The following is a 25660-nucleotide window of genomic DNA, read 5'->3' on the forward strand; positions in this document are numbered from 1 at the left end:
AGCCGCACCATGAGAAAACCAACATAGTGGCATCCGCGCAGACTGGTCAGGGTCCATGCTGTTCGCTTTCAAAGCCTATTGCAATTAAAGAAAGCGTTAGCGATCAGCATGGATCCTGACCAGACTGCATCCAGGCTGGTCTGGATCCATGCTGGTCGCACACGCACTATGTTGGTTTTCTCATGGTGCAGCTCAATTATTACTAATAATAATCAGTTTAATGTTACACCTTGCTCCACGGAGCTATAAGGTACCTATAATAAGATATATGTAGTAATATTGTATCACATGAAATATGAATTATTATATACATATTAAAATCTGCTCTAGATTGTACAACAGTTTATAAATATGTCGATAGTCATTATTATTGTATAAAACTTCAATGTAATCACGTATTTAGTCATTGATTATACATTGTATTCTTTTCTATCATAGGTTTCCACAAGATATTTAGCTTTTGGAAAATGTGTGAAAATATAATTTCAGTTTATCAGTATTATTCATGCTAGTAAACTGTGTATCAGTTGGTCATAGATAGTATCTACCACGATATGACAGTAAATTGGACACTGACGTAGGTTGCATCTTCAGTTTGCTGATTATTACAAAAATGCTCTTGTGGCTCACCATTACACGGCCCCTTTATACTCTTAACGATATAACACCACATCTTGAGCTGACAAAGATCGTTCATGTTTTACATAGATTTAAAAACAAAAAATGACTTTTGATAAAAACTCGCTTTTAATTGCGAAATGCGAGATGCTTATTGCCAAGTGCTTATTTAAATAAAGAGTCACATGTATCAGTAGATGAATGCATCCTGCAATAGTCATTGACCATCTGTCAAAAACATCTGTCTGTACACTTTTTAGAGTAAAAGGTTTTTGTCCAGCGTTCCCATGACCGTTAGAAATTGGTCAAATCATAATGGTAAAACATTAGGTGTTTTCAAGTAATAAACAGGTACGTTCAATAGGTTAAAGATACAGATCATCAATACATAAAGTTTAAAACTGTTGACGATTAGTGTTTATCACTTGGCAACCAGCATTAGTAATTTACATTTCTTTTAAGTATTTGGCAGTTAGCATGGCGCAACAGCATTCAATAGGTTGCTGTGGCAAATGAATGACAAAAGTTCCATATATATAGTGCTGAATGGCAATCGCTAATTGTTAAATATCTATTGCTCATTGCCAAATCTCATTGCTTCTAACTTTATTAGTTACAGATATGTATTTATGAAAACATGTTCTATCGGTCACATGGGCGTGGGACTGAACTTGGTCAACTTAAAAAGTTAACAAAACAGTTTTTAAAAGAAAAAAGATCCAAGTACGAAAGCCAATGGTTAAAAATGCGTTTGTCAATTGATATATTCAGTTCTTTATCAATAATATTTGTTTATATGTTTTATCAACTTGATGGATACATTTTCTTACGAGAAAAACATTTGAGAGAAAAAGACAAATTATTATATACGAATATGACAGATGAATAGCAATACGACACTTTGTGTAAAACTTGCTTCCTGGAAAAACTATTTTGTAGACACAGTTATATGCGTCAACGGAACTGATGTCAGAGACACCTGTCAGTGACTAACACTTTATTATTGAAGAACATTTTCTGTTAGATACGACATCAAAAATAGGCTTAACATCAACTGTGTCGCTGAATATACGGAATAGTCTCTGACAATTTGACTTGAATGCAGAGATCGCAGTTTAATCCATGAAATAATGCAACCAAAGGCACATGCCGAACCCACGAGCAGACATACAAAAATCTATCACGTTATTACTTAGATAATTACTTTTAAGATTTAAGTTGCTATATCCTTGTGAAAGCAGATGAAAACAGATTTCTATGGAAACATGAAATTGAATGAATTTTATACAATGTGTATATGTCGAACTTTAGGTTAGCAATATATTTTATCATTATAATTGATGGAAATTTTAGACTTGATCCATGCAGTGTGTTACGTTATTCTCATTATTAAATTGAACTATATGGGCGTTATGGATTTCTCAGCGCACATGTCTCCGCTTGGCATTCATATTTTGGAGAATGTCTAAAACATGACATACTTTGTCATTATTTTCAAATTGTTGGTTTTGGGTTAAACGTTGCACCGACACAATTATAGGTCATATGGCGACTTTCCGCTTTGCATTATGCCATCACGGGCGGGAACCTGGATAGAACCACCGGCCTTCCGTAAGCCAGCTGTATGGCTTATCTCACATGAAGAAATAAATTCCCCGAGTGAGGCTCGAACCCATATCGATGAGGGGCAAGTGATTCGAAGTTAGTGACCTCTACTATTTGGCCACGGTGGCCCCACTTTGTCTTTAGGGTGTTATGCTCGTCAAATGACGAAATTGAATAGTGCTTGTATAAGCACTTTGTATGTAGTTAAAAGTTGAAAGAGGAATTCTAGAATGTTATGTACTAATAATTTCTTACAGGTTTGGAAAAGAAACGGTGAAAATAAAATTTATAACATAATACACAAAAAACAATCGTAACACATTAATCTGCTTGTGTGAAGTATATGTTGGCAACCCTTACATACAAGGAATTGATTCTACCCCTCTAAAAATACAGAAAACGAAAACCTCACACTGTTCAAATGCATACAAAAACGGCCGGACACTCCCTGCTGGGTGAGCCGCCCACACAGCAAAGTAACATGCACTTTAGCGTAATGAATTTTCATACGGGTTCCGCATGTCGCTGTTATTTCCACAGCAAACTTACGATGCCTTATTCAACATCATATCCAACATATCTACGCGCGCTTTAAACACGTATTCTTAAATTGGAAACATGGACGAATGAATACTAACTAACGTCCGGGATATTTTACTACAAGTTCATTAAATTTATTCATTGTTTTCTCATATCACACGTCAAGTTAAAATACCAACCTGGATGAGGGGATTGCTGTTTGTAGACAAATTCATGAATATCATCAGAATTGTCACGTTTGATCAATAGCAAATTAAGAGTATTCACAGAATTCCTAAACGCCGGTTATGTTTCTTACATGGAACCGAGGATCAAATTGTTATAGTATATACACTGAGTTAAAAGGATCAGGACTTATGTTTTGAGAACACTACTTTTATTAAATTATGTGTGCTCACATATTTTTCATAAAATGAGGATATATTAGTTATTTAGTCATAATTATCATTTTACTAGAAGACGCATATACGCTTGTATAAAGAGATTAAAGAGACGACGTAAAAACCGGTCAAAGGTAAGTGTGAGGATAATGAAAAATAAAGTAGCACAGTATGTTAAATAATTATAAACAGAGAACAGAACATGTTACAGAAAGATCAATACAGTAAACTTGATTAATTAAAGGCGATAACGTCATTAACTACATGCAAACTGTAGGGTTTCATGTAGGAAAGTGGAAACTTAGAACGAACTTCCAAGGATAGAAGATTTCGATGCCTTTTTCACAAACTAATTTAATATTATGATAACCGATCGCATCAGGTCTGAGGACGGTAAATCGTTAGTAATACTGTAGAGTTGTCCGCCATTGTAAGCGGGACCTTTTTGAGTCTTAAGGGTCTAAGTCAAATTATATTTACGTATTCACAATATGCAGGAAATGATTACAGTTGACGAATGTTTAAAATCATTAAAACCATTAAGAAAATATTTTTATAAGAGAATTTTTATACAAGGTTTTGTTCACTGAAGATTATAGTATTGCCATAATTGAGTCAAAATGGAGCTGAATGTCTTTGAAAATGCCTTACTGACTTTCTTATTTTCTTGATTTTGTGTCAGTTATCTTTAGTTTGAAAATTTTCATACTGTTTTGCAAGGAAGCATCATCTCAGAAAGAGTGTTTCGGAGGATAAAGACAGTAGCCAGGTGATAACATTTTGATAGAACATTTAAACGTAGGTCAAATGACGCAAGTACGCTCATTCTGAACTGTTATGAATATTATACATGTATGCCGTGTTTCTGTGTATTCACCGTAATGAGATTCCGTGGTATCAACGTCTGAACAAATTATGGTCATCATCAATACTTGATTTAGAATGACAGTAATTAAGGTCTGAAACACAGATTCACGTTGACTTCCTCAGGATTGTTAGTAATTGAGAATTAGTCTTCTTTTTGGAGTAATTTTCGTTTCCAATCAGACTCCTGCGTAAGAGTCACTGATACGGAAGAGCATTAGTGTCAGATACGAGTTATTTTCAAAAGTATGTAATTCAAATTTTTGAGATCAGTAACTCTAATTTCTAGATCCTTCACTCGAATGTCGAAATTTCAACCAATGTTTCCCGAAGTTTTAGACTTACATTTGTAGTAACTCGACATTCAGACGTACCAACCCAAAAGTGTCTAAAATGTCGAAATTTCGGCTTACCAACTACCAAATATGGACTTTAATCTATAAGTTCTGGACAAGACTATGCACCTTGGGTAGCCCTGGAGGTCTGTTAAAAGATATCGTGTTCGCACTATCATCATATTAATTATGTTTAAATTTGGATGGTCTTCGACCCCATTGGAGCCCCTATGACTGGAACATCTACCCTTATTATACACAAACATAAACACAAGAATGAAGGTTAAAGGTGAAGGTAACAGTTTGAAATCAAGATCGCTTACTCTGGGTAGCTCTGAAGGCTAGGGTATGTCATGCATGGATGTATGGTAGGATAGTTTTAAGTGAAGACTCTTGGCAACGTTTTACTTATATGTCAGGTACCTACACGTATATTATAGGGGTATTCACTTCACAAATTTACTGATGCTTTATATACAGCCTTTTATAAATCGCAGTGTGCTGGTCCCAACATTGCTGTAATTGAACCTAGTTTAACCATTGCCTTCTAGGTGAATGCCTCTTTCTGTCTTTTGTCAGTTTTGACGATTAAACAATCAGGTTATTAAGATAAGACTTTTCATATAAGACCAAACGCCTACCAACCTTTCTTAAAAGCTATTCAAAATTTGAGTAAGTTAGTTTCTAGAAAATAAATCCAAATTTCGAGTAAGTTTTCTCGAAAATTTGAGCTAGTATGTCGAAATGTTCCGAGTTACTCGTTTGAAAATTTCGTGTAAGTAAGTCGTCATTTCGACTAACGCTTCTTGGACTTAGTTTCTTCCGTATGCTGGAGATAATGGGCCAAAAATAGAACCAAAAATATAATGGGGGAAAAAATATTGAAAAAGGAGATAAACGCCAAGTTTAATTTCACGTATTGTATTTTTATCCATCTTCGTGTCATATTGACCAACCGTCTGTCAAGCCTAGAAATTGTCGTTTTAGATCCACTCTTTACAGATAGCTTTCTAACGTGTTTTTAACGAGCGGCAACTCGTGTGAATGGCCGGTTGTAGAGAGCTTGGCAAAATGACAGTGTATATTTCATGCTAGGATATTAGCAGACTGCATGGGAATTCTTTTTTCGTATGAAAATAATTCATATCTGCGGACTGTTTAAATTTGTAATCAATACATATTTGAGTATACATCATGCATTTTGAATGCACAGCGGCTCATGAATATTATGAATAAATAGTCTTAATGTGATGTTAGATTATTCAAAGATCAAAATTTTAACTAAAAGGGAATATTAGAACATGCTATCCAGTCAATACATATACCATAGTAATATTTGATATAACAAATCAATATGTATTGAGTGTTCACAAGGAATATATTTTATTCATTAAATGGAATTTAACAATATATTAACGATGCACATTTTTTGTGCTTCAGTGGTATCTGGTACTACTGATAAATGTGTTATGGTGCGACGTTTTTCATGACAAAAGCCAGGACTAAGGTATAAGTTGTAGCATTGTTGTTGTTAGAAGGAAGTGTATAAGTTGTAGCATTGCTGTTGTTAGAAGGACGTGTATAAGTTGTAGCATTGCTGTTGTTAGAAGGACGTGTATAAGTTGTAGCATTGCTGTTGTTAGAAGGAAGTGTATAAGTTGTAGCATTGCTGTTGTTAGAAGGACGTGTATAATTTGTAGCATTGCTGTTGTTAGAAGGAAGTGTATAAGTTGTAGCATTGCTGTTGTTAGAAGGAAGTGTATCAGTCGTAGCATTGCTGTTGTTAGAAGGAAGTGTATCAGTTGTAGCATTGCTGTTGTTAGAAGGAAGTGTATAAGTTGTAGCATTGCTGTTGTTAGAAGGAAGTGTATAAGTTGTAGCATTGCTGTTGTTAGAAGGAAGTGTATCAGTTGTAGCATTGCCGTTGTTAGAAGGAAGTGTATAAGTTGTAGCATTGCTGTTGTTAGAAGGAAGTGTATAAGTTGTAGCATTGCTGTTGTTAGAAGGAAGTGTATCAGTCGTAGCATTGCCGTTGTTAGAAGGAAGTGTATCAGTCGTAGCATTGCCGTTGTTAGAAGGAAGTGTATCAGTTGTAGCATTGCCGTTGTTAGAAGGAAGTGTATAAGTTGTAGCATTGCTGTTGTTAGAAGGAAGTGTATCAGTTGTAGCATTGCCGTTGTTAGAAGGAAGTGTATAAGTTGTAGCATTGCCGTTGTTAGAAGGAAGTGTATAAGTTAGAAGGAAGTGTATCAGTTGTAGCATTGCCGTTGTTAGAAGGAAGTGTATAAGTTGTAGCATTGCTGTTGTTAGAAGGAAGTGTATCAGTTGTAGCATTGCCGTTGTTAGAAGGAAGTGTATAAGTTGTAGCATTGCTGTTGTTAGAAGGAAGTGTATCAGTTGTAGCATTGCCGTTGTTAGAAGGAAGTGTATAAGTTGTAGCATTGCTGTTGTTAGAAGGAAGTGTATCAGTTGTAGCATTGCCGTTGTAGAAGGAAGTGAAATAAGTTGTAGCATTGCTGTTGTTAGAAGAAGTGTATCAGTTGTAGCATTGCCGTTGTTAGAAGGAAGTGTATAAGTTGTAGCATTGCTGTTGTTAGAAGGAAGTGTATCAGTTGTAGCATTGCCGTTGTTAGAAGGAAGTGTATAAGTTGTAGCATTGCCGTTGTTAGAAGGAAGTGTATCAGTTGTAGCATTGCCGTTGTTAGAAGGAAGTGTATAAGTTGTAGCATTGCCGTTGTTAGAAGGAAGTGTATCAGTCGTAGCATTGCCGTTGTTAGAAGGAAGTGTATAAGTTGTAGCATTGCCGTTGTTAGAAGGAAGTGTATCAGTTGTAGCATTGCCGTTGTTAGAAGGAAGTGTATAAGTCGTAGCATTGCCGTTGTTAGAAGGACGTGTATAAGTCGTAGCATTGCCGTTGTTAGAAGGACGTGTATAAGTCGTAGCATTGCCGTTGTTAGAAGGACGTGTATAAGTTGTAGCATTGCTGTTGTTAGAAGGAAGTGTATAAGTTGTAGCATTGCTGTTGTTAGAAGGACGTGTATAAGTTGTAGCATTGCCGTTGTTAGAAGGACGTGTATAAGTTGTAGCATTGCTGTTGTTAGAAGGAAGTGTATAAGTTGTAGCATTGCTGTTGTTAGAAGGAAGTGTATAAGTTGTAGCATTGCTGTTGTAAGAAGGAAGTGTATCAGTTGTAGCATTGCTGTTGTTAGAAGGAAGTGTATAAGTCGTAGCATTGCCGTTGTTAGAAGGACGTGTATAAGTTGTAGCATTGCTGTTGTTAGAAGGACGTGTATAAGTTGTAGCATTGCTGTTGTTAGAAGGACGTGTATAAGTTGTAGCATTGCTGTTGTTAGAAGGAAGTGTATCAGTCGTAGCATTGCCGTTGTTAGAAGGACGTGTATAAGTTGTAGCATTGCTGTTGTTAGAAGGAAGTGTATAAGTTGTAGCATTGCCGTTGTTAGAAGGACGTGTATCAGTTGTAGCATTGCTGTTGTTAGAAGGAAGTGTATAAGTTGTAGCATTGCTGTTGTTAGAAGGAAGTGTATCAGTTGTAGCATTGCCGTTGTTAGAAGGACGTGTATAAGTCGTAGCATTGCCGTTGTTAGAAGGACGTGTATAAGTTGTAGCATTGCTGTTGGTAGAAGGACGTGTATAAGTCGTAGCATTGCCGTTGTTAGAAGGACGTGTATAAGTTGTAGCATTGCTGTTGTTAGAAGAAGGTGTATAAAGCGACCTTTATATTTTTTGTAGCCTAACGTAGAATAAAGCTTTGACTCGGCATACGGAAACGAAAATCACGGAACACACAGCCTCAAGGATGAACACTCGAGACCACCTCGTTGTTTGCTGTTACTTTGTTACTGTTTTGATTAAATATCTAAACATCTGTATAAAAATATCCATTTCTAGCGTTACTGGTATAGCGATGCATTATGCAGTGTTTCAACTAAGGCGTAAAAAAATTGTTTGTTTCCGGTATCCCGACCTACCCTAAATTTTTGGCCCGACCCGAAATGTTTTTATGGCCTTGGAGAATATTTTTTTTAACTTTTTAACAAAAAGTTGCAAAACTGCACTTTTTATGCTTTAAACATGGCCAGTGATGTTAGAAATTAACTTACTGATGCTCTGAAGGCATAACCCCCTTATTCGTATTCATTTTTGACACAAAAAAAATTTCCGAAAAGTCTCCCTTAATAAAAAAAAATTCCAAAAAAAAAAATGTCCGACCTAGCTACCCTAATTTTTTTGAGCATGTTACCGGAAACAGGCCTAATCATTTGATCTATTGTACGCTAATCCTTTGGAAGCACAGAATGCGATTAAGCAATATAGTTACAGACTCGAATCGATCGAGTCTGTTCATGAGAGATAATGAAATGCGCAACACCCCTCGCTCCATCCCCAACCCCACCCCTCCTCAGCACCGGCTTAAGCGTTATTTTGTAATGAAGTAAAACTGAGTGTACTTGTACTCCTACGTAAGATAGGTTTTTATTCAGTTGAATATGAAACATGTTCAGAGATATTCTACAGGTGTAACAATTTGCATTGATTGCGTTTAGCACACCGCAGTAATTTCATTAGAACCAGATGAACAATTAATGCTGGGAACCAGACTATACATTTACACTAATTTGAAAGATTTCATATGTTTCGATGCTGAAATTTTGACCTTTTCGAATTATTCTTATGTATTCAAAAAAAAAAAAAAAAAAAAAACATGGCCGCGTATATGGTCTTGACAGATTAAACACTGTTATAGACATTTCTGTCATACCTTTGACTCTCTGTTTCTATTTCTGCTACGGAAACAGTATAAATGTATTATATATACGTATGTCGACATATCAGCATGATGAAGTGTGTTTGTTAGTCAATATCGCTCGAAAACCCGCCGGCATATTGATATGTCAAATGAAACGAACAGCAGATTTTATGAATTGTTTTAACTCTGTTTGAAATAAGTTCATGTATTATTTCGCACTGTTAACACGTGGTGCGTAAAATAAATTGTTTTTACACCTCCAGTAGACATCATACACAACTATTCAACGAGATGTGTTCATTTATAGGCAAACGTATAATTGTATATTAACTTAAGCGTAACAAATATTATTTTGTACTGCATTTAGTATGTTGGCGTATTTTTTCCGGGGATGGCGATGATAAAAGGTGTTAAATTTACAATGTCAAGGCAAAAGATATTTCTTAAAGCAGTGCAAATAGACATCTCAAATGTGGTATAACCACAATGGATTCTTTCCGTGTAATCGTGATAACTTTGACTGGATATAAATTTAGTATAAAGAGAATAAGATTCCGTTTATTCTCTATCATATATGACAAGTTATTTGTCAAGGAGTATCTTAACGTAGACGGAGAAAAAATAAACATATAAACACATTTGGGATCATTGTTAGAATATTTATTCCTTCAGTAGCTTAAGGTATCGTTGATTTTGTTTTGTAGAAATCCGGACAGAAATCATAGTGTGGGAGGGGAAAGTTTGTCAACTGACATATCATCTCATCTTAGACGACTCGAAGAGGTTCGAGGAAGTTTAGCTGACTTATCACGTGACAGCTCAGATCCGGCTAGTGTGTGGAATTCTTCTACTGGTGAACATCTTCGTAACGTATTGCTGTCACCAAGGGTATCACCGGAGATGTGGAGCGAAGTGCCTGAGGTGGTGGTAAACACTGAACGAGATGACTATAGTAAGTGAATGTTATATTTGCCTAGTAAACTGAAAACTGAAAAATATGTTATATGATGCAAGTTTATGCCTTCTTTGTATCGTTTTGTGAAATTTATGACGTATCATTTAGATTTTAGTAAGGGTTTCGTATCAATTCTGTCTTCTTACCAGTCAAAATTCTCTCATCTAAATCGAAATGCCGGACAATTTTGTACAGGTCCACTCCTTAAACGTGTTAAAGTTGCAGACTTGAAACTGTTTTAGATTGTTAACAAGAACTTTCCCCAGCGTAGTTTATCAATTATCTCTCTTTTAATGTGATAACAGTCAATTTTTGTTTTAATTGTTTTGGTAGCCATCAGAGATGTAGCCTTTGACTTAACTAGATATGTCAGTGGGTCAAGTGTATTAACTCAGTCATGGATTAAATTAGAATTAAGGCCCTTTTGTTCCTCAAAATTGGTGCAAACGTAAGTTTTACGACAGTTTTAGTTTCCTTTAGCACAATTGTTCTATTAAACAAATTCCGTGCCATTTTTTTTCGGGATAATTCCCCCAAGACACCAGATACAATAGTCTTTTCTTTGCGGTTTTTAAGGTGTTTTAAGTATTAATTTCTGTTTCAATTCCTACAGCGCATTGGCCACGTACAGTATTTTAGATCGCTTACTCATACAGGATAAAATATAAAAAAAACATTGTGTGTCAGAAGAAAACGTATATATCTCTGCGGTTCAGTATATATGCATCAGCTGTCGTTACTTGTTTTAGAACGGACTAACGTTAACACTATTAATTCTATTGATTTACATTACATGTAGAATTTTATTTTGATTGTCTAAATGAGGCTGCGTTATATATATTTATATACAGTTCTCGCGCTAGTTAAACAGAAGCAATACTGATACACCTCCGAACATTTACCTATACAGTTTTCAAATTCTAGCATAAGTAATGATATCTGTTAGGTTGCTTCACTCAAAGAAAGCATATCGTTTTAATATACATATCTCACATTTTCCATATATTAAAACGCATGTATTTAATGAACTCAGTTGATATTATGCTTGCAAAAGGTGATGAAATGCAATAACACCCTTTTGTATTTTATTATAAACATGATGCTGATTCTGTGAACCGAGAAAATGAACAGTATATTCCTGTCTCCCCTTGCACCCCTGGCTCAGAAAGTTAACTGGTCGTCTTTATTTTGAATAAAATGAGAAACATTCAAGTGCTACAGCACACATCAGATGCCTGTATTGCTCACCTGACCTAATTCTAACCCCTGATAAGTTAGATTGATTTCATAGTGACAAACATTTTTACAAAGTGTTATGAAGATCAAGCAGAAAATGCGACTTCTAGAGTATAATGATCGAGATTCAAACTTGACCTAAAGATCATCAAGAATAACATTCTGACCAAGTTCCGTGAAGATATGGTCATAAATGTGGCATCTAGGATGTTAACAAGCTTTTCATTTGGTTTGGACTGGTGAGCTAGTTTTTGACCAGAGAGGTCATAAAGACAAACATTCTGATCAGTTCTCATGAGTTATGAACTTAAACTTAGGTCTCTAGAGTGTTATCTTGTTGATTTAAACTGGTGACCTAGTTTTTGACCCCACCTGACTCAATTTTGGACTTTAGCTTAAGATTATTAAGATTAACATTCTGACCAAACATGTGGCCTCTAGATTGTTAACAAGCTTTACATTTGATTTGTCCTGGTGACCTAGTTTTTAACCCCACATAACCAAGATTTAACATTGACCTTACGATTATTAAGATTAACATTCTGAAGTTTCATGAAGATTTAGGCATAAATGTGGTCTAGAGTGTTAACAAGTTTTTCCTTTGATTTAACCTGGAGACCTAGTTTTGAACCCACATTACCCAGATTCCAGCTTGACCTAAAGATCATCAAGATGAACATTTTGACCAAGTTTTATGAAAATACGGTAATAAATGTGGCCTCTAGATGTAAGAAGTTTTTTCCTTTGATTTGACCTGGTGACCTAGTTTTTGACCCCCCTGACCCAGATTCGAACTTGACATAAATATCGTCAAGATTAACATTCTGAAAAAGTTTCATGAAGATATGATCATAAATTTGGTCTCTAGAGTGTTAACTAGCTTTTCCTTTGATTTGACCTGGTGACCTAGTTATTGACCCCCACATGAACCAGATTCAACCTTGACCTAGAATTCATCAAGACAAACATTCTTACCACTTCTCATGAGTATCAAGCTTAAAATTAGGTCTCTAAATTGTTAACAAGCTTTACCTTTAATTTGACCTGGTGACCTAGTGTTTGACCTCAAATAAACCAGATTCAAACTTGACCTAAAGATCATCAAGATTAACATTCTGACCAAGTTTAATAGAGATATTATTATAAATGTCGCCTCTACAGTGTTAACAAGCTTTTTATGTGATTGGACCTGGTGACCTAGTTTTTGATCCCGCATAACTCAGATCCGAACTTGACCTAAAGATTATCAAGATCATCATTCTAACCAAGTTTCAATTAGATATGGTCATAAATGTGGCCTCTAGAGTGTTAACTAGCTTTTCCTTTGATTTGACCTGGTGACCTAGTTTTTTACCTCACATGACCTAGATTCGAACTTGGCCTAAAGAGTATCAAGATGTACCTTCTGACCAAGCTTCATGAAGATACATTCAAAATGTGACCTGTAGGGTGTTAACTAGATTTTCCTTTTATTTGACTTGGTGACTTAGTTTTTGACCCCACTTGACCCACATTCGAACTTGGCCTAAAGATTATCAAAATTAACAGTGTGACAAAGATTCATGAAGATATGGTGATAAATATGGACTGTAGATTGTTAATTGGCTTTTCCTTTGATTTGACTTGGTGACCTTGTTTTTGACCCCCTGACCCAGATTCAAACTTGGCCTAAAGATTATCAAGATTAACATTCTGACTAATGTTTCATGAAGATACAGTCATAAATGTGACCTCTAGAGTTTTTCCTTTATTTTATTTTTTGACCTGGTGACCTAGGTTTTGACCCCACATGACACATATTCCAAATTGACCTAAAGATTATCAAGGGTAACATTCTGACCAAGTTTCATGAAGAGACAGTCATAAATATGGCCTTTAGAGTGTTAACAAGCTTTACCTTTGGTTTGAACTGGTGACTAAGTTTTTGATCCCACATAACCCAAATTTTAACTGTACCTAAAGATCATCAAGATTAACATTCTGACCAAGTTTCATAGAGATATTATCATAAATCTGGCCTCTAGAGTGTTAACAAGCTTTTCCTTTGACTTGACCTGGTGACCTAGGTTTTAACTTTGGTTACCACTACATTTGTCACCTAGGTCAACAAGGGCAAACCCTACATAATATTCTGCCCTTAGGTCACCTAGCCCTATTCCTTTTTGAGAGTGCGGACCCAATCATGTCAGACCAGCCATGTGTCTTAGGATTGAACGATTTTAGACAAAAGAATTTCTTTTGCTTTGAGAAATTAAAAGGTTTATCTGTTGGCCATCTACAAATATTATTTATAAGTAGATGTTACACCCTTGCACCACGATGAGGTCGATAGATACGCAGGGGGCTAGGACCAGCCGATTACCGGTCCAAATTAAGGGGAATCAAGAGCTCAACAAATCACAGAGCTAATCAAAATGAAAAAAATAAATAAAAGAAACAAAGCCAAATACATTCTCATTGCGTCCTGGCCGCACCATTAGGTTCACCGCGTGGAGCCTGTAGGGATGAAGGAGGTGCTGGGGGAGGGTGCCTTGCCACAATGGGGGTAGAATCTTTTAAGATTCTGAAGTCATTGAGGTTGTCCATCAAAAACTGGACAACTACATCAACTTCGCTCGACTCCCAGAAGCCGAACCCAGGCAAGCCACCTACCTTCAGTGTAATTGCATCCATCCCCCTAGCCATGACTAGATCATCCACGCACGGAAAATCTGCTGCTGTGACCAAGACGATCGACTTTGGTGCATCCATTTGGCTTAATCTCTGTCAGGGGAATGAAGAATGATGTATATAAAATGTAACTATGGGCGTTTGGAAGGTTACATTATTTACTGGGAATGCCAGGATGATCAAAACCAATATTCAACAGTGCGGACCCAACCAGATCGTACTAGCCATGTACATCACTAGTGTGTGGCATCATTGTTACCGCTTGTGAGCACTTGACCTTGCTATGAATGGGAAGAGATGAAAAATCTTGAACTGTCCTTGTGTATTCAAACTAACAAATGTTAGGTTGTGGGGACAATCTACAAAATAGTATTCCATTTTTCGACTTTTTGCAGTAGACATAGAACGAAAATATTTCAAAAGACAACATTAAACAAGTTAAAGCATAGCAAAAGTTCCTTCTAGGGCATATCTATATAAATATAAAATGATCATCTTGTAAAATTTTGGTTGCAATGTCTGTTTTATACTGCCAAAAAATTTCAAGTAAGTATTTACGCTAGTTATTTAACATAAATTGTTAAATCCAACAACAAATTAAATCTGTTACCACTTTCAGTAGAGTAAATACGGCAATAAGACACTGACCCGGTTAATCATTTACGATTCGATGCGTGAATTTGTTGCGCATAATTAGAGGGTCGCAATGGGGTTTGTTTTCATATATTAACTATGCATTTCAAGGTAACGATAATATTTAGTTGTTTACATTTAAATTTGCTGATATATGTCTATCTGGTCGACTGAATGTATATATGTTCCTCAAGAATGGAGGAAATAACATCCTCGGGTTTAGTAATATGTAATCCACGGAACGCGTTCAGTCAGAGTCGCCTCAATTAGGAAGAATAGTCTAACTTCAGAGGTTATTTCTAAGGTCACGGAGTTTTATTTGCCAGCTTGTAATGACAACAGCATTCGGTATCAGTAGCTCAGTCAAGTGTGACTTATTGAACTATAATATTCCTTCTCAACAGAAGGAATAATTAAAGTCTTAGCGAAAAAACGGTCATTCTTAAAAATGAAAAACTGATTTACAGTATTTTCGGCGTCAGGATTTATTGCATCTATAACCCGCCCGCTAAGTTAATAGGAAGAGCAAGATTTGCGGATCACGGGTTCGTGGGCTCTGTCCCTAGACAAGGGGTATGTTCTCCGTGACGATTCGTTAAAACACATTGTGTATGAAATCATTCGTCGTACACCCCATATTAATGTCAAGAAAATGGCTTTTACTTGTAGAGAACAGGTTCGAAGTCACTTAGATCATTTTTTAAAAATTAGTTTATACTAATTTGTTTTAGCTCGATTGTGATGAAAGCTTAAAATTTATTGTAACCACTCTCGAGTCCGCTTCCCGGAAAAACCAGTTCTGGTGTCATATGAGAAGTCATGGTCGTGACCCCAGTGGAGCTCGAACCCACGGCCTCTGGAATGAGCGGCCGACACTTTATCCACTAGACCACCGCTCCTCTTTCCGTGACATGTAATGTCATTGATACATCATATTGCTTTTATTCATTTTATGTATCATATTTCATGAATAAAATTGTGTTCCCTTGTATTATTTATTTTCTGAAAACGCTGGGGACACGTTTTTGCATGTTTATCTACGATATTCTCAAGCAATTTTTATTCGACTTTATCTACAACGTATTCAAGATTAACTGGTGTCAGTGGTGCTGGTCAAAATAAGTTACGAACCTACAGAATGTTTAAGAATGAGTGTAATGTAGAACCTTATTGTAAGTTGCTTATGCCTTTCTCTCATAGATCTGCATTGTCTAGATTCAGGTGCGGTGTTGCACCCATAAGACTCGAAACGGGTCGTTACGAAGGTTTAACAGAAAATCAACGATTGTGCCCATTTGGTTGTAATACTGTAGAATCAGAGATACATGTTATTCTATGCTGTCCGCTTTATACTGTTGAACGAAGACTTCTATTAGAAAAGGTCACTTCTATATTTGTAAACTTTGGGAGTCTAAATGACAATGATAAACTGGTTCTGTTATTCACACATCCAAATTTGATAAGAATAGTTGCAAAAACCTGTTATGATATACTTAAAAAAAGAAGTAATACTTTATATAATATAAACACAGTTTAATGTACCTGTATAGATAGGCTTTTATTTATTTATAAATTTTTTTTTTTTACTAAATTGTATGTAGATTCTTTTAAATAATTACAGTATTTTAGTGTTAAGTAAGAGATATCTGCTAATCTGTTCTCTACCAATCTGATTGGTGGGGATACTTGATTCTTTAAGCCATTTTTTACTAGCGCACATTTAGTGCACCTGTCTAATCTGGTTCAGTGTCTTATAACCCTTTTTTTTAATTAAATTTTAGGACACATCTTTGTGTTATGATTAGCAGACATGTCTTGCTTTTTACTGTAATATATGAGAATTGATTTATGTGAAATATGTGATATGTAGAAATTTTATATATATAGTCTCTTGTAATTCAAATTTGAGTGGCCATTTACTTGTGTTTTATTATGTATATGTCATGTTTTTATACTGTAAACATGTAAATGGATGAGACTGAAATAAACAATAAACAATAAACTATAAATTGGACTGCTTTCAATAAATGAACCATAAAAATCTGAAAAGTTTGATCAGATAAAATTTGGGAAAAAAGATGATATGGTCAGACTTAGGACTCTAACCCACAACCTCCTGAGATTGGCAGCTAAATGCGCAGGTAAATGCTTTGTCCGCACAGCTACATGCACATGCGACATTATATGAATTAAGAAATTTAACATATATGCAATTTAGGTACGGACACCGGAAATTTATTTACGGAACTATACGAATATTTATTAGTGGCAGATAAGTACTTACGGACAATACATGTATTATTATAGAAAAACTCATGACTCTTCCAAAAACTTAAGTTTGATCGGAATTATGCTAGATCGATATAAATAACGCCGTCCCAGTAATTAGAACTGAACACGATCGACAACGAATACGTTAGTATCTCAGACAGTCATACACTGTACTTACTTTGGCGGCGGGAAAAATGCACGTGCATTATACCATGGTTCTTGCATCATAATGACCGCGTGTAGGCAGTATAATGATTATGTTGAACTGTATTTCTTCGAAATGTAATAAAATGTTCTAGAATTTCTTTTTTTACGAGCGTTACTAGCTCTGGAATGTTGGGACTTTACGACACTTTTCTTTTCTAGTTCTTAATATGGTGATTTTATATTCAATGATGTTATGTTAAATTACCAGATTGACAATGACGACTTTGCCACTTATTCCAACGAAAAAAAAAAGAATGCCAGTCAACCAACCCACTGTTTGTGCTGAGTCGGAAGCAGCAAAAACATTTTAAGGCTCAACAATGTTTATTCCTTCCTCAGTGCACACCTTACTTCTTACAGGAGTCAATAAATACGTCATGCACTCAATGCTTTTAACCCTTACCCTGCTAAATTTCTATAATGAACTTATTCATCTTTCAGTTTGGACAGTACCATTAACTGTTAAAATGGGTGCTTACCAGAAATATACTTACTGAATGGCGAACAGTGCAGATCATGATCAGCCTGCACGGATGCCAGGCTGATCATTATCTACACTGGCCGCAAACGCAGAATAAATCGTGTCTAGCATGATAAGGGTTAAAGACATGGCTGTGTTAATGCACGAGACACAGATTATCTAGGGAATCGAGTGGGTTCGATTAATAAATATTTCATTAAAGAGATACATGTATCTTATTGTTTTTTAATAGTAATAGTAATAATTACAATAAATACGTTTACTTCCGGTAAAATCAGATGTCAGTTAAAAGTCCTAAAACAGGCTAAGCGACAGAATGAATTATGCTGGTACAGTCGGGCAGCGTTTTGATATTATGTGCAGTTTTTATCGTTTTTTTTCTTTCCATATATCTATATACATTTTTCATAAATTAATGCAAATGATCGAACTTGAGTAAATGATATCAGTGTCATAAAGTGACGAATTTGTTCTTTCTATATAAATATCCACGCTCTTCATTACTATATATTTTCTTCTTTCAGCAAATCGTTTACTTAAAGGATCACAATGCCTTTATTTATAATGCGGCTCAGAGCCTCATCTTTTGTAGTTAAGATATACAGATACTGCCTTATAACCCAGTATAATCGCTTCTCCCTTTAATAAACGTACTTCCTCATCTTTGATAAAAAAGGAAAAGCAAAAACCAGAAAGGAAAAAACATTTTTCTTTCATATTGTAAATATGTGCATGTACTACTGTATTGTTAGAGTATACAGTTATTTACAGTGTAAATGCTCTCACAATAATAAAGGCACCCCTTTCCTGTTTGTCATATAAAAGTGATTTATTTTCATACTGAATAGAATTTCATTAAACTTAATAATCGGAAAACATGACTCTCTTTAAAATGCTTTAAGCCTTGTTGTCTTCAGTCATATAATCTATTTAAATGGATAGTTAAAAAGTTGAATCTATTATTAATCCTAAAAATCTTACCCTTTTATATCTCTATTTGTACTCATGTAATAACTTGCAAAATAGTTCCGTAATTACTAGTGCTCCAGCTGGCTTACGGAAGGTCGGTGGTTCTACCCAGGTGCCTGCTCGTGATGAAATAACGCACGGAGGGGCATCTGGGGTCTTCCTCCACCATCAGAGCTGGAAAGTCGCCATATGACCTACATTGTGTCGGTGCGACGTTAAACCCAACAAAACAAAACAAATTAGTCACTAGTGCCAAACATAATGTAGTAACAGAGAACTTTGATTTTATAATTCCCATCGACCCATTTGCATGTACCATTTTCTTATAAATATTTTATGTTACAGTCGTGAAATTAATTGAAACATTTTAACACTTGTGTAATCTTTTTGAAAGATATCAGTAAATCTGTGAAAATCTAACATTTTCCATTTGTCTGCATGCAGTTAGAGTATCATTTATAGTAAATACACATGCAGGCTATATCATTACCAAGGAATGTACGAAAACTAACATTCTCTTTTTATATCAAACGTAAAAACACGGTAGGGATAATTGATAATACTTAATGTTTCCTATATATTTCTGTTGTCGTTTCTCGTTACAACCTAAACATTTAGCTGCACTTTTGAACAGACCGATCAACGGATTTTCTGTATAAAATGTGTTGTGTGTGTTGAAAGCAATGCCGTGTTCTGGTATTTCACCTGCGGTTTTGGTCATAGTTCAACCAAAGATTGTTAATGAACCTGTAATTAATAAATAATTGGTAGGCAAGAAACAACGTAATTAAATGATTAAGAATAAATTCCTGCTTATCCCCTGCGTATAGACGATGTTTTCTGACAAGGTTTATAACATTCTGAGGGGAGTAGCTAGAAGCTTTTGTTTAGTTCATACCAACGAATGTGTTTCCGAGCATCCAACGACCACCTTCAACATTTATTTTCCTAACCTAAAAGTACTAGTCGAATGTGTCATGCAGTCGTTGCATGTATGTTTTTACTGTTTTAGCACTAACTGCTCTATATAAAATAAACCAGTCATAGCCCTTATACAAAGCATTAATGTACATGGTACAAAAACAGTGATAATTCATTATAAAAATTAATGTTCTCAGTGTCTGTAGCCACTATATGAATAACAGTGTGGTTAGAAAAGTGCTTTACGATTCTTGCACTACAGTCTTCCGTTAGGGCCAGTGCCTGCTCCCTATGAACGCGAAGGGCGAAGGTACGATGGCGAAGCGCGACAGCACGATGGTGATAAAACGACAGTATGATGGCGAAGCGCGACAGTACGATGGTGACAGTCCGTCGTACTGTCGCGTTTCGCCATCGTACTGTCGCGTTTCACCATTTTTTCTCTGTATATATAAGGACCGACTTTAATTGAACTCTGTTTTGCATAGTATAGTCAACTCTGTCCATTTTAACGCTTAATGACACGGGTATTGTTGAAATGAATATCACCAGACCTGATGTTATTTAAATGAATATCCCCCGGCAGCTGTTATTCAAATGAAAATCTCCCGGCAGAGTGTCACTCAAATGAATATCATTTGGCATGATGATATTATATAAATATCATATGGCAGCGTGTGTGACACTGATATTGTCAACCCGAGGGCAGAATGTCACCCGAGGCGAGAGCCGCTCGCATTTCATCATTTTATTCAAGTTGTTTTATAAATTCAGTACAAAAAGACACTCATGTAATATTCTATATGTAATACACAGTCTTTAATTGCATAAACCAGCGGGCTAGCAGTTAACTTTTCCGCTGTTAATATAATTGATTAAAAGGGAAATTGTCATCTAATTCTGACAATCGACTTCCATATTTTGAGCAATGGATACGAAAACAGTTGAATAAAACCAGGGTGTTTATAGTTTTACTATACATTTCGTTGTAACGGACTCCCATCAACTATCACAAGATTACGGTTTTCTGTTTCATTAATGATATAACTTATTACAAAACGGAGATGACAACGACAAAATATCAACAAAAAAGAGAATAATAATCTGTTTAAAAATACCCTTTGTGGGTATATAAATAAAGTGTAAAGATGATAAAAAACTAATTCGATGTAGAACACATTTTTGACACGACCTGTTTTATGTATATCATTTATATATTATTAAATTTTATCACTTTTTTATATATATTACTTCGATTCTGCCAGATCTTAGAAGTATTCCTTCGCTCCAAACAATGAATTTTTCCAGCAATAAAACACTGTTTCGGATATATTATTTCTTAAATAAATAGCAGTCTTCTCTTTACTACAAATAAACTCAACAAATATATACATTTCGCCTTGTAGCGATGCACCCTGGCTACGAGAGGCCGTTTATTCCGATACACATTATACAACTATACAGTGTTATACAAATGATACCATAACTCATTGTGGCGCTCTCAATTTTCCACCTCACCGGAAAACACGACGTCCAGGAAAAACAGAATTTAGCTCTGAAAACCTGTGTCCAAAAAAACAACAAGTTCAGTGCCTTCCTCAGTGGTGTGTATGGACTTCACATATATTGTAAAATTAATTTGACCTGTCAAAAACTGCTCCCGGCCCCCACCAAATTCTGTTCATGCCTGTATAAGAATAACATGAACGCCAGAAACATGCCCCGACAGGACAACTAAATAGTACAATACAACAGTATTTAAAAATGTTATACAGTTTTTAAACAATTGCTAACATGAGCATATTGAAATCTAAAGCTTTTTTCATGTATGTAAATCACAGATGAAATTTTAATCTTAAAATTTCTAACGTTTGAAAACTTAATGTCCGTATTAAACGTACTACTGAGGTGCAGGCTAGAACTGACCAATTTTACATCAACATATCACATACCCGATACAAATGATTTCTATTGGACAAATTTTAGACAAAACAATGAACCATTGGCTACCCTTTCAATACCTCTTACTGAAGCGGTTTAATGAACCGTAACTTGCAGACATAACTTTTCCGCTATACTATGTAACGCGGAAAAGGTAAAATTATAGAAATCTCAGTATTTCCTATGGTGCATATTATTTGGAAGGGAGCCAACTCCGCCGTCCTTAATTACCAATTAACGATTATCTATCCTTTCCCGTCACTCTTGGAAAATTTGAAAGCAGGTACATTTTCGATTCTTAATTCATAGTATATGTGAATATTATACTTCCGATATCTGGAGTGTAATTCTTGTTTGTTTTTCAACATTTTTCCGAATTTCCGAATTATATTACATTATTACCGATAATTCCGGAAAAAAATATTCATATTGCATACTATTTCCGATTTTCCGGAATGTATACAAACTACAAACATTTTCTATATTATTTTCGATTTTCCGGAATTCTTACATGTCATTATTTCTGATTCTTCGGAATGACAAACTGTTTTACAATTCTTTAAAGTTGTAAAAAAGCCATGAACAATAAATGCCAAAACATTAAGTTTTACATATTAATACATTGTTTTAATTGAAGGAAGCTTAATGTTTTACCCCCATACCTTTCCTAATAAATAATAACAACATCAGCGCAGCATAATAATCTCGTGAATTATTTGTTAAAATGTTTTCATAATTATAAGTACAAGGACCATGACCATGATCTGTAGGTCCTAAGTGCACACATGCACACTAAAATCAGCACAGTATATTAACCCTTAGCCTGCTAAATTTCTAAAATGGACCGGTCCATCGTTCAATTTAGGCAATGACATTTATTATTCGAAGCGTTTTCAGTGAAAATTTACTGACTGAATAGCAAACAGTGCAGACCATGATCAGCCTGCACGAATGATCTTGGTATGCACTAGTCGCAAAGGCAGAACCACTTGCCACTTGCCACCAGCAGGCTAAAGGTTAATGGCGGCAAAATTGCGGAAAAAAACAACAAAAATTTGAAGTGACCATAATGCACTAAAGTTACTACATATGTGTATAATAAACATCAGTACAATATTTGCTTTCCTGGTAAAGTGCGTAAATCGTTTCGGAGTTGCGACAGCTCCAATAATTCCCGATGATTGAACAGACACAGAAAAGGTAAAATATGAGTTCAACACATTTCAAGAAATGATCCCTTTACAGGAAATAAATGTCATCGTTTCTCAACGATTTCGGAAAAAACAAAGGTTTCAGATTAACAGACTGAAATGGAATCTTTTGGCTAGCCAATGTTTCTAGTTATTAATCTCTGTATATAGTATGATAAATAGGCCCAACAAAAACTGATAAATAATTCTGTTGCTTAAGAATGTCTTTAATATCTGTCCTCTTTTTCAGTTAAAGGTTACATACCGTTTTTGTTCTACAACTACTTTTGAGAGAAGTTGAGTATTTTCTGATTATGTACTGCTATTTTCAGATCCTGGGGAGATGTTACGGTCTATGAACTGGAACTCAAATTTTCTCTCCGTCCCAAGAAAAGTAAGTTAACTTTGCCTCATTCTTGTCTGAGAACGTGCAAGCGTCTGATTCGGCTAACTATATCATCAATATGATACTGCGAGTTTTTGATATACATGTATGCAGTTATGTAATCAAATTCCATGTAAAGTAAAAGGCACACAGCCGATAGTTATTCGTAGTAAATTACTGCGCCATTGGTATATATTCAAAGTATGTTAAACTATTTTTACTGGGCATGAGTACTTGTAAGTTTGTGATCAAATTCACGGCTGCCTCAAAGGTGTTGATAGAGTAGGCGAAATGTTCCGGTCTATAACGATAATGATGTCAGAGGTGGTAAATTATTCCGCATAGAACTACATTGTACGCAGATAGATACGAACTAGCTGTGACAAAGTCTATTCCTGATTGATAAAGCACCTTCCAAAGAATCATTTTCACACTGACGCTAACTGTGGCAGGAAAATGATTGTACGTAAGAAAATTATACTTCGTGCCAAACTTTAGAATAAGTGATTTACGTTGCTTTAGAATAATATTATCGTGACCACTTGCAGGTGACGATAAACACAAATAGAATATTATGTTACCTTAGTGTAACAACAGTCATTAATTTACTCATCGGCCGATTGAATATTGTGTCAAACTCTCCAGTTCAGCCAAGAAAATCCTTGTTTAACCCTAACCCTGCTAAATTTCTAAAACGGACTGGCCCATCATTCAATTCATTCAATTTGGACAATACCATGTATTATTCGAAAGTGTGTTCACGACTGAATAGCGAACAGTGCAGACCATGATCAGCCTGCACGGATGTGCACGCTGATCTTGGTCTGCACTGGTCGCAAAGGCAGAACCACTTGCCGACAGCAGGCTAAAGGTTAAACATTCGATGATCTTACTTTCGCAAAAGCCATGATAAAAAAACACAGAACGCATCATTTGTTATTGGAACATGTTTTGATCAAATATTAATAAGATTTTTTATTTTTTGAACATATAGTCCTGAAGGATTGTACGCACTCCTACGCAAGCTTAATAGCAGATGCTGCGATACTAATTTCAAAATAAGTCGGCTTAAGATAAAAAGTCTAAAGGTTAATATGATTTGTAATATAACGGCGCCCTTATTGTTACAGGAGCTTTTTTCTGAAGCAATTTAGTATTATGTCTGGGAGCCTGTTATTTTTATGGAGATCTGTTGACTCCGGTATTAAATTAAAATACAATTAAATGATGAATGATTCAATCGCTATTCTTACTAGGTGCTGTTGCCTTTTTCCAGACTGAGTTTTACAAGTTCATATTTAGTCTGCCCAATGCCGAGCTATACACAGCTTATGCCACAAAGATGCGGCATTCCAGAGTACATCAACTCAACTCAATTCAACTAAACTCAAATTTATTCAGCAGTCGGCATCTATATACATATGATTCCATTAGCCATTCAAATATGATACAAAAGTGAAATGTGGCAAAGACAGTATCAGCAAATCAAGCATTTCACAAGTCTAAGATTACCTTAATTCATAAATAATACAGCTTACATATTACTATGGACAGTTTGTAAAAATTCGAATGCATTTTTATGTACTTAGCAATTTTTTGTTGCTTAACTTTTAAACTAACAAAATAATTAAATTTGCCTATAGTAGGCCAAGATATGTTATATGTTTAAAAACTTTCTTCGTGTGTGCATATATTTCGAACAAATAAATAAAGAATGATACTCTGTCTCAACTTTTCCATTATTACACAATTGGCATACTCTATCATTCCTATCAATACCATTAAAACGCTATATTTCAGTGTCAAAGTTACGTGCTGATAAACGAAATCTCGTATATCATACTACATGTATATCATTTTCATTAAAATGTTTGCTCTTCCAATAGCTGCCGTTAGTAGATGATTCTTCAGAAATCTATTACTCTAAAACTGTGCGACACTGGATCAAATGTCAGTGTGAAACTGTTAATATAAGGAATAGATTGTAACAATGTAGTTTTCTTGTTCAGTACGCATGCAGTACACTTTATGCAGCCCAGTTTATTTTTATTTCCATTTCTTGCTTATTACTAAATACTAGTGTATATAGGTTAAAGTATTCTACTCTGCTTTAAATAGACATCAACATAATACACATGCATGTCAATAATACACATGCATGTCATGGGTATTTACTTCCCGGAATAATTTGTATAATTCTTTTATCATATATTTCTGTTGCCCGTCGATAACACAACAAACTAAATATATGGACACTTCTGGATTTTCTTGCAAGCAGCTGGCTCTAAATGTTTTAAATATTGATAAACACTTTGTTTTTGCGTTTTACAGAATCTTCAATAATCCGATGTTTATTTTAAACAAAGTTTATTTATTTCTGTAAGCAAAGTGCGGAATGCAGAAAATAAACCATTAAATTTAACTCAAAAGAATTCAATCAACTACGACGACTGCATACAAAAGTATTTTAATTAAAACTCTGGAAAACGTCTGGTCAAATGGCATAACATGTCATTACCCTAACAAACACTCTTTATTTCTGTAAACAACTAATACTTCGGCAATGATTTCATTGCCAGTGATATATTTCACATTTTGCATTCCATCAAAACATTGCTATACACAACTTCGAACGTATATGTACACTAATTTGAAAGTACATGACTGTTTAGCTGATGCTTTTTTTTGCAC

General features: G+C 35.2%; 1 protein-coding gene and 1 long non-coding RNA gene across 9 annotated transcripts in view; one reads left to right on the top strand and one right to left on the bottom strand.

Moving 5' to 3' along the window:
* Positions 1–25660, bottom strand: part of LOC128547828 (uncharacterized) — a 283211-nt gene that overhangs the window by 185067 nt on the left and 72484 nt on the right. The window lies entirely within an intron of this gene.
* Positions 1–25660, top strand: part of LOC123530509 (pleckstrin homology domain-containing family G member 7-like) — a 234285-nt gene that overhangs the window by 138290 nt on the left and 70335 nt on the right. For all 8 annotated transcript variants that reach the window (XM_053521204.1, XM_053521205.1, XM_053521206.1 and 5 more), the window contains exons 3-4: positions 9815–10062; positions 22917–22978. In XM_053521204.1, coding sequence (XP_053377179.1) covers positions 9815–10062; positions 22917–22978 — 310 coding nt within the window. The remainder of the gene's footprint in view (positions 1–9814; positions 10063–22916; positions 22979–25660) is intronic.

This window comes from Mercenaria mercenaria, chromosome 13, assembly GCF_021730395.1.
Source record: "Mercenaria mercenaria strain notata chromosome 13, MADL_Memer_1, whole genome shotgun sequence".
Classification (NCBI taxonomy): Eukaryota; Metazoa; Mollusca; class Bivalvia; order Venerida; family Veneridae; genus Mercenaria; species Mercenaria mercenaria.